The 13,231-nt window shown below is 38.2% G+C and overlaps 1 protein-coding gene across 1 annotated transcript in view; it reads left to right on the top strand.

Annotated features, from left to right (window-relative positions):
* The window catches only part of LOC104410853 (semaphorin-5A-like), a gene marked incomplete at both ends in the record, with an annotated part of 47,249 nt that overhangs the window by 5,198 nt on the left and 28,820 nt on the right, over positions 1-13,231 (top strand). Inside the window, 2 exons of the mRNA XM_010021123.1 lie at positions 2,135-2,233; positions 3,403-3,616. Coding sequence (XP_010019425.1) covers positions 2,135-2,233; positions 3,403-3,616 — 313 coding nt within the window. The remainder of the gene's footprint in view (positions 1-2,134; positions 2,234-3,402; positions 3,617-13,231) is intronic.

The following is a 13,231-nucleotide window of genomic DNA, read 5'->3' on the forward strand; positions in this document are numbered from 1 at the left end:
CCCCCCGAAAAAGGAATTGCTCTCAATTCTTTTTGTTGTAGTTTGTTTTAGTGTAGTTAAAACCACTTTCAACAGGGGAACTGCACAGAAGTGAAGTAATTTTTTAAAGGTAATGATGAGAAACTCGACGTGAGCAGGCAGTGTGCACTTGCAGCCCAGAAAGCCAACCGTATCCTGGGCTGTATCAAAAGAAGCATGACCAGCAGGTCAAAGGAGGTGATCCTGCCCCTCTACTCTGCTCTCGTGAGACCTCACTTGGAGTATTGTGTCCAGTTCTGGTGTCCTCAACATAAAAAGGACATGGAGCTGTTGGAGCAAGTCCAGAGGAGAGCCACGAGGATGATAAGAGGACTGGAGCACCTCCCATATGAAGAGAGGCTGAGAAAGTTGGGGCTGTTCAGCCTGGAAAAGAGAAGGCTGCATGGAGACCTCATAGCAGCCTTCCAGTATCTGAAGGGGGCCTACAAGGATGTTGGGGAGGGACTCTTCATTAGGGACTGTAGTGGTAGGCCTAACAAGGGGTAATGGGTTTAAACTCAAACAGGGGAACTTTAGGTTAGATATAAGGAAGAAGTTCTTCACAGTGAGGGTGGTGAGGCACTGGAATAGGTTGCCCAAGGAAGTTGTGAGTGCTCCATCCCTGGAGGTGTTCAAGGCCAGGTTGGACAGAGCCTTGGGTGACATAGTTTAGTGCGTGGTGTCCCTGCTCCTGGCAGGGGGGTTGGAACTAGATGATCTTAAGGTCCTTTCCAACCCTAACTATTCTATGATTCTATGATGTTGTATTTTTACCCAGTGGGAATCAAATCTTAATTCTAAGATGTTTGACATTTGCCTTAACAAAGAAAAGCATGTAAAGCTACATTTTCATGAGAGACTGATGCAAATGTGACTTTTGAGAGAGATTTTTTTCAAGAGGTAGGTTTTTTCTGAGATTTTGTGGGGAGGTTTGTAGGGCTTTTAAACTTTATGAGGAAAGGTACAGACAATAAATTCTGAGAGTTTTCTCAGAGATTTGTAAAGTATTTTGCCCACCTTGATTTGCAGTCTATTTTATGCCTGTTCAATTTATTCAAGATTATATTTCTTATCTTCCAGGATGAGAGGCTATTTTCAAGATAAACAAGGAATACGTTTAATATAAGTGTAGACCAAATAATGGGACTTCTGCAACATCACTATTGCATGGATTTACTACATGATTTCACTTAATATCTGTTAGAGTTGAGTAGCTGTATTTTCACAAGTGTTTTTAATGCTTTATGTGAGACTATCTTGTGAATGGATGCTAGAGAGCATTCAAATTGAAGGTTCCAGGAAGATTTATTTTCTCCAAGCATATTGTTGATTTTGGTCATTTTATCAATAGGGACATTGATTTTCACTGGAGTGTTTTCATCTTTCCTACATACATTTCTGGGAGACTCTTAGTATTGCAGAAGAAAGCTTTCTTTCTGAACAAACAATAGAAATTGCTGTTGCTTTCTTGCTTCTGAAATGAGGGAAATGAACATCATAAAGCTTTCGCACATCCTACTGGCATAAAAAACATGTAAAATTACTCCTCAGGGGTGAATGTCTGTGTGTTGAGGTAATGAAATTTCTTTAGAAACTTCAAATTAACAGAAATGTAGATGCTTCCAATAAAACAGATCATGCAAATTATAAAACTCATAGTGACATATCTGCATCTGAACATCGCAAGAATTTTATTCATTCTGGTTTCAACATACTCATGTTATTTCCAACCTGTTCTTTCTCCTGTTTTCCTTATGAATTCTTCCCTTGGCCTGATTTGTCTTCAAAGCCAGCATCTGATTTCTTGGCATGGCAGTATATTATTTAAGTCAGTATCTCTTTCTTCAGAGTTTAGCTTAACCCTTGAAATATACACTTAGAAGAAATCTTCAGTGCTATTGTTATCCTGTTAAACATGTTTCACAGATTGATGGATGCATGTGTTGAAATTAGGAAAACTAGATATATAATGATTATTAAACTGTTACTTTAAGGCTTAAGCCTTATTCACTTAAATTTTTATGTGTGGACATATAACCATGGAAAGCAAATTGTAATTAGTCTCCTTTATGCTTTGAAGCATCACTGAATATATTCTTTCTTTTCTCTGTGTCAGGAGGAGTGCCAGAACTACATTCGAGTGCTTCTTGTTGGAGGCAACCATCTCTTCACCTGTGGAACCAATGCGTTCACTCCAATCTGCACTAATCGGACGGTATGAGTTAAATGTTCTGTTCCACAAGCTCAAGTCCCTGTTCTGAGCCAGCAGATTAAAAGGCTGCTGTGGTTGAGTCCAGGCTATTTGTGTATTGATGGGTGAGCTGATGTGTAAAAGGCTGATCTAGCTAGTGACAGGTCAAAGAGGAGTTAACCAGTGATCTCTTTTTGCAGTCGTATCGTCAGCTGTGGGAGAGAACAGTTACCAGCAGCTCAGTTCCTCCTACATGCCAATTTTCATGAACCATAGGTATTTCTAAAACTTCTGCCGCTGTGTCAAGTTCAGTAGGCATCAACTGGTTTAGTTGTAAAATATAGTTGGGTAGCTGCATACTGTGTATGCATAGTCCTGGAGAAGATGAGAGTACTTGAATTAGTGATTTTTGACTAGTGAGAATGAGAAATCTTGGTTGAAAGATCTGTCATTCTGTATCTGAAAAAAACCTGAGTTGTAATTTATGTGTATCAAAGAAAGAGAGTCCATTAAGGATCAATAATAGTCATAATAAAAATCAAAATGTCACTGTTTGGACTAAGGTGGCTATTTATTTCAGGAGGGGAGAAGCGTTTAGATACAAAGAATAGTTGTATCACCAAAACCTCCTTTGCACATTTATCATATTTAAACCTATTGTACCTTCACTTTCGAATAACATATTAACATCATACTGTGGTTTATGGCTGAAAGTATTAGGGCTACTAAATCAGAGAGATTGTTCTGGTGAACTGGAAAGCTCAGGTTTTTAATCACATTTTTCATGTGAGATTCTTTCCTAGAACACACCAACAAAACAAATAATAGATTTTCTTTTTATCATCTATCTAGTTGCTACAGTAAATACCTTAGTTGATTCCAGCAATCAGATCTGGTTTTCATTTTCATAAAAACAATCTGTGTACAGATAATTAATTTTTGAGTTAATCATGTGCTAATGTGATTAACTTGCATGTTTTGCATATTAAAGTGACAAAAGTGAGATCAGACAATATTTCAGTAAAACTCTATATGAGACAGTTTCAGATTGATGTAAAGGTCAGATCATAACTGTTATGCAATACCAAAGGACATAACTGGTGTTTAGGATAGGATTTTGCTCAGATTGATGCAGCTTGGCTAAAATGATAATTTTGGGGTTGTTTTAATCCCTCTTTTTCATTCTTTTACAGTTAAGTAACCTGACAGAGATACATGATCAAATCAGTGGCATGGCTCGTTGTCCTTACAGTCCCCAGCACAACTCCACTGCTCTACTCACTTCCAGTGGTGAATTATATGCTGCAACAGCCATGGATTTTCCAGGAAGGGATCCTGCTATTTATCGCAGTTTGGGGGCCCTTCCTCCTCTCCGCACTGCCCAGTACAACTCCAAGTGGCTGAATGGTGAGTGCTGGTGGACCAAGAGACTCATTTCCATATTTATGGTCTTTTAATTCCATACTGAGATTTCGAATTTTTTTTTGCAGTGTTATTTATCTAACTTTAAAATTATTTTGCTTTTTTTTTCTTTTTACATCAGGTAAGTATATGTGGCATTTAATTAATATAGCTGCATTTTGTAGATGTGCACTTAAATATGTCATGTTTGCAGGTATGCTTACATGACAAAGCTGAGTCAGCCAAGAGCAGTAACTTGCCTTGAGCATTCTTTTGTTGAGTCCTTCAAAAATCTAAGGCAGAAAATAAACAGTTTAGAATGGACTGAATTCTCCTGGCTTTCCCTGCAGGTCCCAAACTTGATAAGCAGAAAAAGTTGTGCTTTCAAGCTGTGTTAGGTGTCAGACTGACATTTTTGAAGCTTATTATAGCCAAAGGATATGTCTAGTCTGCAAAAAATATCATAGAATCCTATTGCAGCAATCATTCCTGTGTCATGGATGTTAAATCACCTGATAAGGATTTCTAGCTGGGAGAAGCTGTAAACAGATAGGTATTCCTGAGATGTAACATGGCCAGTTGCCATTTTAGGCATTGCTAAAAAAAAGCAAATCCTTCTAAAATGAAAATTATTATTTAACATAAAATGTGAAATTATCTGCATTAGAATTTACCCATGCTTATCCCAGTAGAAGCAAAACGTATTTTCCTAAAGTATGCTATGTGACACAACAGTCGCTGTCCCCACAGTGCATTTTATTTTATGATGGAATTATTCTCATGTTTGAAGTGAAATACGAATATAAATCTTAGCATCAGAACATTAGGGTCTGATGCAAGAGACACACTTTATTTTGAATATTTAAGTTCTCATATAATCTGAATGCTGAATTGTACATATTTGATTGGTGTATTTTTCCTGTACAAAAGAAGCCACCAGAGGTAGCTTGGAGAAATTTGTGACTTCCTCTGAAGTTCAGCTGATTTGAGAATATTAATTAACAAAACCAAACTATGCAACGTAACAGAATTATAGCAGTGCCACAAAACCATGAGAGCAAAAATTAAGTTATTGTATAGATATCCCTGTTCAGGCACCTTTTGTTCACACTGTCATGGTATTGGAACAAAGTACTGTGCCACACCTGGGTGCTTCTGTCAAATGGAAAAAATTCTTCACACTGAATTTTCAGTTTAACTCGTTATGTTTTATGCTAATTTTTTTGCTAATATGCTAACTTTATACTTAAATTCCCTGCCTCTGACTCCTGTAATTAATCAAATTCACTGTATTTACATTTTGTCTGTTTAAAGCTTCAGCTGGACCTATACATTCTCCATTAGAGCTCATTCTTCTGCTTCAAAACTGTTAAGAATTAAATTGCCAGGAAACTGGCTTTTATCTTTGGGGAGGAAGAACGAGATTAGTTTTGTAATTAGAGCTAGTTCAAGCAAATCCAATAAAAAGGCTGGAAGCAGCCCAGTTACCTGCATGAAAGGGAGGAGGAATCTCTTTTGGGGTGGCTAAGAGTTGGGGATTCTTCTGCTTTTATGTGAATTTGCCAGCTCACATGTGATTCAGTGCCAAGAAACTGCACTAGTTTTTCAGTGCTTGGATGGAAGGGAAGATTTTGCTGCTTTTGGTGAGAATGTAACACAGATAATCCTGCGAAAAAAGTGAGGCATCAACTGGAATGGAAGCTTCCTAGTCAGTATCTTCTCAGCTGCAGTAGCTGTCAGTTGCTGTAATTCAACCTTATTTTAGGTGTGCATGTGCATGCACATGTGCCTGTGAATGTTTCCAATTTGAAGCATGTTTTTCTTTTACATCCATGTTTTCTTCATATGTGCAATGTTTTTTCTCATTTAAATTTTCTGCTCTGCAAATCACGTTGTGGGCAGTGGCATTATTCTAAAACGCAGCTGATTATCTTCTTCTGTGCAATGAAGACGTTGATTTTAATGGCTAGGCAACTTCTCAATGAATTTCAGGGATTTGTAGTGAGATCAGTCAGGCCAAAGGGACATGCCTATATGCTGAGGCAGTCTGCCGTCAGTGTTCACTGTAATTTATGGTGAAGAGTCTTGACATGAAGCTCTGAATTTTCATCACAGAAGAAACCTTGTTTCTAATCTTAATAGTCAGAAGGTCTGTAATCACAGGAACTGTGACACAGTGTGGGAGAGGAAAGCAGAGCTGATGTGTCATGTGGATGGAGATCCCATTTTAGCATGCGGTGATTGCAGCTTCTGGAATCACAGATATTGCAAATAAAGTACATTTCAGTTGATAGCCTAAGTTCCCTATTCATTCTGGTTCAGCCAGAGTCATATATTTATTATCAGGTCCTGCCTTCTACTGGGGCCTTGCTAGGTTTGGAAGCACTCCACGTCAACTGAATAGGTAAGTGAGCAGTTATTTTCAGCATAGATATCTTTGTAATGATGCTTTCAGCTAAGCATCATTCTGATCAGGTGCTTAACCTTAGTAGAGTATGGACAAGTCAGTGAACTTTCATTTCTGTATTATCATTTTCTTGTTGCATTCAACACTCAATTATCTGGGGTGATGAAGAGTTTGGTAGCTTGATTAAAAATATCAATTACTCAGGATATGTGTAAAAGTAAGCTACAAGAATATATCACAAGTGTAAATTGAAAGGAAAAGTAAAGTTCAATGAGCCCACAGTATGTGAAGCACAAAGATCCTTAGCAGTGCTTGCTCAAGTGCTTGCTTGAGCCAAAAAGGTAGATGGACAGCACAGCAACACTCCAAAGACAGAAATCTTGTTTTTGGCTGGAGCTGGGTATTGTGGAGCATCTTATAGGGTCTCTGAATAGGCTTCTTGTTCACCCACTAGACAACCTGCTGACAATATTTGAGATTTGACTCCCTTGAATTTTGTCTGTTTTGACAATTTTTAATAGCAGAAAGAAGAGTTGGCCAAGTGTTACAGGTATATGCCACTTCCTAAAAGTTTTTCCTATTTTGGAAAATTTTAGAATGTAAACATTCATATCTTCTTTAGTGATGGAGGTATGAAGCATCTGAAGATAGTTATTGGAACTTATTTTTTTAACATTAAGGGTAGTAATCTATTCAGCTCTTGCTTATTTCTGAATATGATCGCCAGTTATTTTTTTGCCTCAGAACTTCCCTCCTTTTCTAGAAAAAGAAATTAATGCTCTGCTTATGGACCCTATTTCTATGTTCCTGGCACTCCTGTTGACAATGTGCAGCTGGCCCAAATGACAGTGAGCATGTTTTTGACCACAGTTATCACCATGCAGAGATTCTGCTCATTTCTATGAGGAGACACCTCTGAAAGATGAGACTACCTTGGTACTATGACCTGAGCATTCACCATAGTTCAACAGCTCTACAGGTTGGGTTGTTCACAAGGAATTTATCAGCTGTCAGTGAAGAGACAGACCCACATTATCCTCACCTTTCTTGCCCAACCTGTCAGTACTCTTTAACTGTCAATAATCTCAATAGAGAGGGACATGATCACCCAGCTGAGCTAACAAGTGCTGCAAACCAGTCCTCTCCGCAGCTAGCAGCCCAGATGGCTGCAGGATAGTAAACCTGAAAATGTGGACGAGAGAATCCACCTTTCACTTTTTTGATGTTGTGTTTTGGCCTTCTCTTTTCTTGTGTAGAGAAAAAAGTAATGCTTGAAGTTACTCATATGAATATATAAATCCGTAAGCAAATGAAGATAGAAAGGTACCAGTAACTTACTCTTAAAGGTGTGTTGTTTTGCTACCTACTCTCCTTTCTCTTCCTCTCTGAATCTGGGTTCAAGTACTTCTGTGCTTGAGGGAAACAATTTGAGGTAATACAGTGTACATTGAGGATTATGTCTAAAGCAGACAGCTCTTCCATTGATTTCTTCTCCGGGCCAAAGCAATCAGCAAGACCTTGAGCTTCAGCCAACTGCTCAGGTTAGTACAGCGCAGCATGTTGCTAGAATGTTTTAAAATTGCCTTTGTAGTATTTCATAAAAAGAACAGTCTGCCTTAGCAGACTGCTTTGGACATTATTGAATGAGAGGTAATAAATTAAATCTTTCAGTGAGAAAAAAAAAATTATACCTTGATTTACAGCTGGCATGCTGTTTTTTTGAGCCTCTTTAAGCTCTCAGTGTAACACGGAGTTTAAATCATATCCAGAGTAGTCTGTTATAGTCTGCTTCTAATTAGACTGCTTTAGAGTTGATCTGCAAAGTGGAGCAGGGGCAGAATTCATCATTCGCTCTAGAGGGCAGAGGTAAATGGAATAGTTATATTTGTAGTCCACAGCTGCAGTGGATCCAGTTTGGCGAGGAAAAGCCTTCACTGCTTAGACTTCTTCTAAGCTTCTTCTGTAGTCCAGCATTTACAGTTAGTAAAGATATTTCTCCTTTCAGTCCATGTCCTCAAATCAGTAAATGTTTGATGCCTCAGTGTGAAAGTCAGCTTTAGTCTATAATGTCTATTTGGTTCACTTAGCCAATAAAAGGGCAAAACAGATTAAGGAAAAAAATTGAAATCCAAGTCAATCCCTTTCTTTTTCATCACATGGAGAAACACTGACACTTGGTTTCATAATTTGCCAAATGCCTTTGCTTACAATTGCTTGGGTCTACAATGATCTTGAAATACACTGTAGTTGTTTTCTTTATCCTAGGTATACAATGATAGATGCTATTGGAACACGTCAAATAAATAAAAACTTTGTTTTAAAAGTCAAGACACTTCATCAGTGGGCACACCATAGGTGATTAAAATGTAATTTTATATCAGATGTAGCCCAAACCAGAAAAAAAGTAAATAAAATCTCATACAAATTAGAAGCCTTTCCAGCTGCAAAGTGTAGAGGAATGTTTGGATTGTTCTGCTCTGCTGGTAGACGTAATATTATCACTTTTTCCTCTTGCTGCCTCTTGCTACCTAATAAGCATTTCATTATTAGGTACTATTAAAGTGGTTGTTCTGAGATCACTTTCTTAAAAACATTTTACTTAATAAAAAGCTTATTAATCTAGAGCAGGTACTTCTAGTCTTCAAAAGTAACAGTAGAATTCTTACAAAGATGATTTGATTAATGGGGTTCAATACAGCTCTGAATCCATTCTTATCATTATTTGTTAGTGGACTTTCATTATAACTCTTGCTGCTAGTAGGGTATGTGAAGAGAAATTACGACCTTGTGGAGAGAAATTATGACCTAAGAACAAAAATTAATCCATTTGCTTTTGCTTATAAGGATTAATGGAAAGGGCTATAATAATTCAGGGTTACCATTTTCTGTTTCTGGGTTTTAATTAAAAGCCTTGTTATTACCTAATGCAAGCTTTTCTTTTATGTAATGTTTTATGTAACTCAAAACCAGTGTGTTCTTGAGATGTGCGATTTGGTCTTTAGCTTTCAGATAAGAGACTTGACTGAAAATATGCAAAGCATACGCTACCATTTCTTGCTAATTTTGTAAGAAGATAAATAATTACTTTCCTTGGGTTGTGCCCCCCCATGAGATAGTTCTGGTTTTTTATGCATATCATCCTTTTTGCTGGTATCCTCAAATGGGATGGCAATGCGTGCTGATTTTGAAACCCATCTTTAGGCTTTTTCACTGGAGCTGCCACCAGAGGAAAAAAATTGAGCAGTTATGCTGTGTTTTTCCTTTCAAAGTTGTACATCTTCTCCCAGATGGCAATGACAGAGTAGGAGAGCAGTAAGTTGATGCGAGATAGAGGTGCATCCCCTGACCTTTCTCTAATACCAGACTAAGTTACTACAAAACACCTTAATAGCATTTCCTCACCCATCTGAAATGCTAGACACAGGCAGCACTATCCATAAAAGTAGGATTTCTTTTTCTCTTACCTACTGTCAGTAAAACAGCTAGGTCCGCCTTCCCTGTATGAAAAAACTAGTAGGCCACTGAGGACAAAGCCTGTTCTTTTGTATCTCATCTAGCATGCTCATGTCAGGTGCCAATTGGAGAGGCTGAACGAGGAAGGAAGAAAGGGACCCCTGCAAGCAGATCATTTGTGCCCAGCTGCGGAGAGGTGTGACGGGAGCATCAGCCTCATTAATGGAGAAAACTGTAATACATAGTGAGCCAGAGGGGATGAAAGAACTTGGAACTGAAATACGTCTCAGCCAGGGGAAGGTAGAAAATCTTGAATTTTGGGAAATAGGAATACATGAAAAACAGCATTCACTAAAGAAAGGAGAAGGACAGAAATACTGAAGGCAGAGATAGAATTTCAGTAGCAGACATACCAAGCCTTAAAGTGAAAGGAAAAGGGGATGATTATGAAAGCGAACTCTGGTTTTACTTCTGCTATAAGAAAAAAAAAAAAAGAGAGGACCAGGTCTGCAGGGAAGGCCCTTTGATCAGCTCCCTTCCTGCAAGTCTGCATCAGAGAAAACCAAAAAATGGCAGTCTGAATGTTTGGAGATAAATGGGTAAGCTATCATAATTGAGTTTTCTTTCCATACGTGCTGTTTGGTAAAATCAACTTAAAGAAATCTGGGTTTTTCTGTTCTTTTGTATGTGGAACTCTGGATTCAGAGTTTTAAGTAACCATCCAAGCTTCTGGATCTTTTGATAGATTGCTATAGCCCAAACATCTAGAGGATCTGGGTAAATTAAGGTAGTCATCTATATTTTTGATCCTTGCTCCTCCCCCAGTATACCACTATGCAAGTGACTATACGTGATGCAAAATCCACTGAACTCTGGGTGGGACTCTCAAGGACATGAACAGGTATTAGATCAAAATAGAGAATGGTTTCTGTCACTAAGTAGGTCACTGGCGATTTAGCATAAACAAAATTATATAATAAGTTGCAAAATATTGTGCTATATAAGAACACTTTACTTCAAAAATGAGGGAGATTTATTTGAAATAAACAACAGACAATAAACCAAGGAATTTTGTAATGCTGCATTTGAAAACTATTTTTCAGAAAAGAAGTAATTAGATTTCAGAGTACATCAGTAAAATGTAATGTATAATGAGTGCATCCACCTTTATGATTATACTGAATTGTATTATGAAATCTATCAGTAGTATAAGAGAAGAATGGTAAAAAAAATATCTGGCATACACAGTTTTAGTGTATTTTGCAGTCCTTGCTCTTCCACACCCATAAAATCTTCAATTTAGCAAAGGGAAAAGAATGTAAAAGAAATCTTGCAGAGCTGAGGCATTGTGGAAGAAATAGTAATTCAAATAAACTGGTAGCCAGGTATGGTATGTCAGACTAGCATTTTAAGCATGTGTCCCAGATAACTGTGAAACACAGAGGAAAGATAGCTATTAATAAGCAATCGTTTTGGCCAGCTTTATACCAGGATTTAACATTTTAAAGTTCAGCTTCTGAGGATAGATACAACTATGATGGCTACAAGTTATATATTACTCTTACAGTGCTTAAAACTGCAGGAAAATTTTACTCTATGATTATGTCCTTAAACATTCATGAGCAGTGATGCTTTAGTCAGCCTAATGCAAGTTTTATACTGTTTTCCAATAGCTGCAGAGGGCTACACTAAATGATCATGGATGGCAAAATGCAGATAGGAAATGGACTTACTCATTATGTCAGAAAGGTGAAAGAAAATAAAGTAGACTGCTGCATTTGGACCTTAGATTCTTTCTGTGATTTTAAGCTTCCCTTTTGGAGAGCGTTTCTAGCTGGAGGTTGAGCCTTATAAAAGAAAAAAAATAAAAAAAAAAAAAAAATCAAAAGTATCTTCCTAGAATTTAATGTTGTTAAATATTTGGCTGAATACAAATATTTGGAACAAATGGGTCTTTAGAAGCAAACAGTACGAGGATGTGATTCATTGATCTAGTGAGGTTAATGAGCAAGCTCCAGAGAGGTGATGTTCAGCATTAGACCAGTATCTAGACTTCAATATTTTATTGAAGATTTTCAGAATTCCATGCATGCCTATATCTATGTATGTGTTTTATTCTGTGTATGTATGTAATGACATCTGTGTCTGCATCTCACAAACTTGTAATTCTAGCTTTCTTCTCACATTTCTGGGATTAATTTAACTTTTGACTGGCTCTCTGAATGCATTGCACTTGAGATATGAGTTGTCACTTCTCACAGGGATAGTCACTGGAAGTCACAGCTCTTTCTTGCTTAGAGTAGACCATATACTTCTTAAGGTAAATTGCTTTTACCTCCTGAAAAACATAGATTACTCCCTGTCATTTGGTTCACTCTGGAAATTGTAGTATCCACTAACTAAATTAAATTAAGTCGTATTAGTCTAGTTCAGAGTATATGAAGTCTTATAAAAAGCACAAGTGAACTTTCTTGCTCCAAAGTTCAGGAAGTGAGAAGAGGCTAGGGCTCCCTCAGGTGTTCTCACAAAGCTCTCTCAGGCTCCTGTTTCCCATTATTCTTCCTAGAGAAAGTTCCTCTAGAGTTTTTGTCAGCCTTTTACCCACCCAGAATACATCTACACCACTAAATAGAAAAAGTCTAGGAAATAAGCTTATGCACAACATCCTTGGTCATCTGTATCGCTTAATTGTTGGCTCGCTTCCTAGCCTTCTTTTGGACCACTCCAGCTACTTCTTTCCCAGTAAAAAGCTGGGTGCAACTTGGGGAGAAGTTTGATTTATGCCATTAGCAAGAGGCAGTACAGGTGGGACTGCACCGTTTGGCTCCTTCTGCCCTCCAGAGTGCCCCATCCCATTCCCAGTAAGCTTTGAACTCCCAAGTAGCCCAGTCTGTCCTTATGCCACCTCCCAGGGCATGTACCATGCTGTTGCCTTGATGCCATTCTTCAGAACACAGCGTCAGCACTTGCGTGGCAGAGCTGCAGCCAGTCTCTACAGGAGCAGTCGGCACTGTCAGACAGCACCTGTCTGGCAGTGGGTATGGAGTCAGCCTCTTTGGTGTCCAAGTTCCCTGGGTGGGTGTGAAGGGAGAGTAATCCAAAGAGGAAGCATTGTCTCTTCCTAGTAAATGCCTTCCCAGTAAGAATAGACACCGTGCTCTCTGGAAAATTTCTAAAGTTTGGAGACAAACCTACATGCAATTAGATTATTTCAGACAGAGGCACTGTCTTGGCTTCATATGGTTCAGTGATCTTTTTTGATTTAACTTAGAAGAGTCTGTGGGGAAACATCCTTGCAGGACAGTCATGCTGCTTTATGAAGGAAGATGTAGATATTCCCTGGCTTTGTGCTGAGTAAGCAAACTTCAGAAATGGCACGCTACAGTGTATTTGCCCAGAGGCAGCACTAACTAGCCACTGGGTGCTTTCAGTGCATGGACTTGTGTATTTGTGTACCACTGCTCCCTGTAGTATACTGAAGATCTTGTTGTGTCACATTGGCAATCTTATTTGCTTGCTTTCCTGATTCCATTGGTTCCATTTAATTTAAGATAATCAGCCTGATGCGTCCATAAATTGAATATATAAAATCCTATAAAGATCATATACAATACTCGTGACATTATTACAGGTTGACAATCTCATGTTTTTCCATACTAGCTGTATCCTGTCACATACCCAAATCCTTGCACTTGTTGTGGTGATCTAGTAATTCACAAATGAAATGTATTTACCTTTCCAGAACTATTTGCAAATTCAGC

This window comes from Nestor notabilis, unplaced genomic scaffold (assembly GCF_000696875.1).
Source record: "Nestor notabilis isolate BGI_N333 unplaced genomic scaffold, ASM69687v1 scaffold22368, whole genome shotgun sequence".
Lineage (NCBI taxonomy): Eukaryota > Metazoa > Chordata > Aves > Psittaciformes > Psittacidae > Nestor > Nestor notabilis.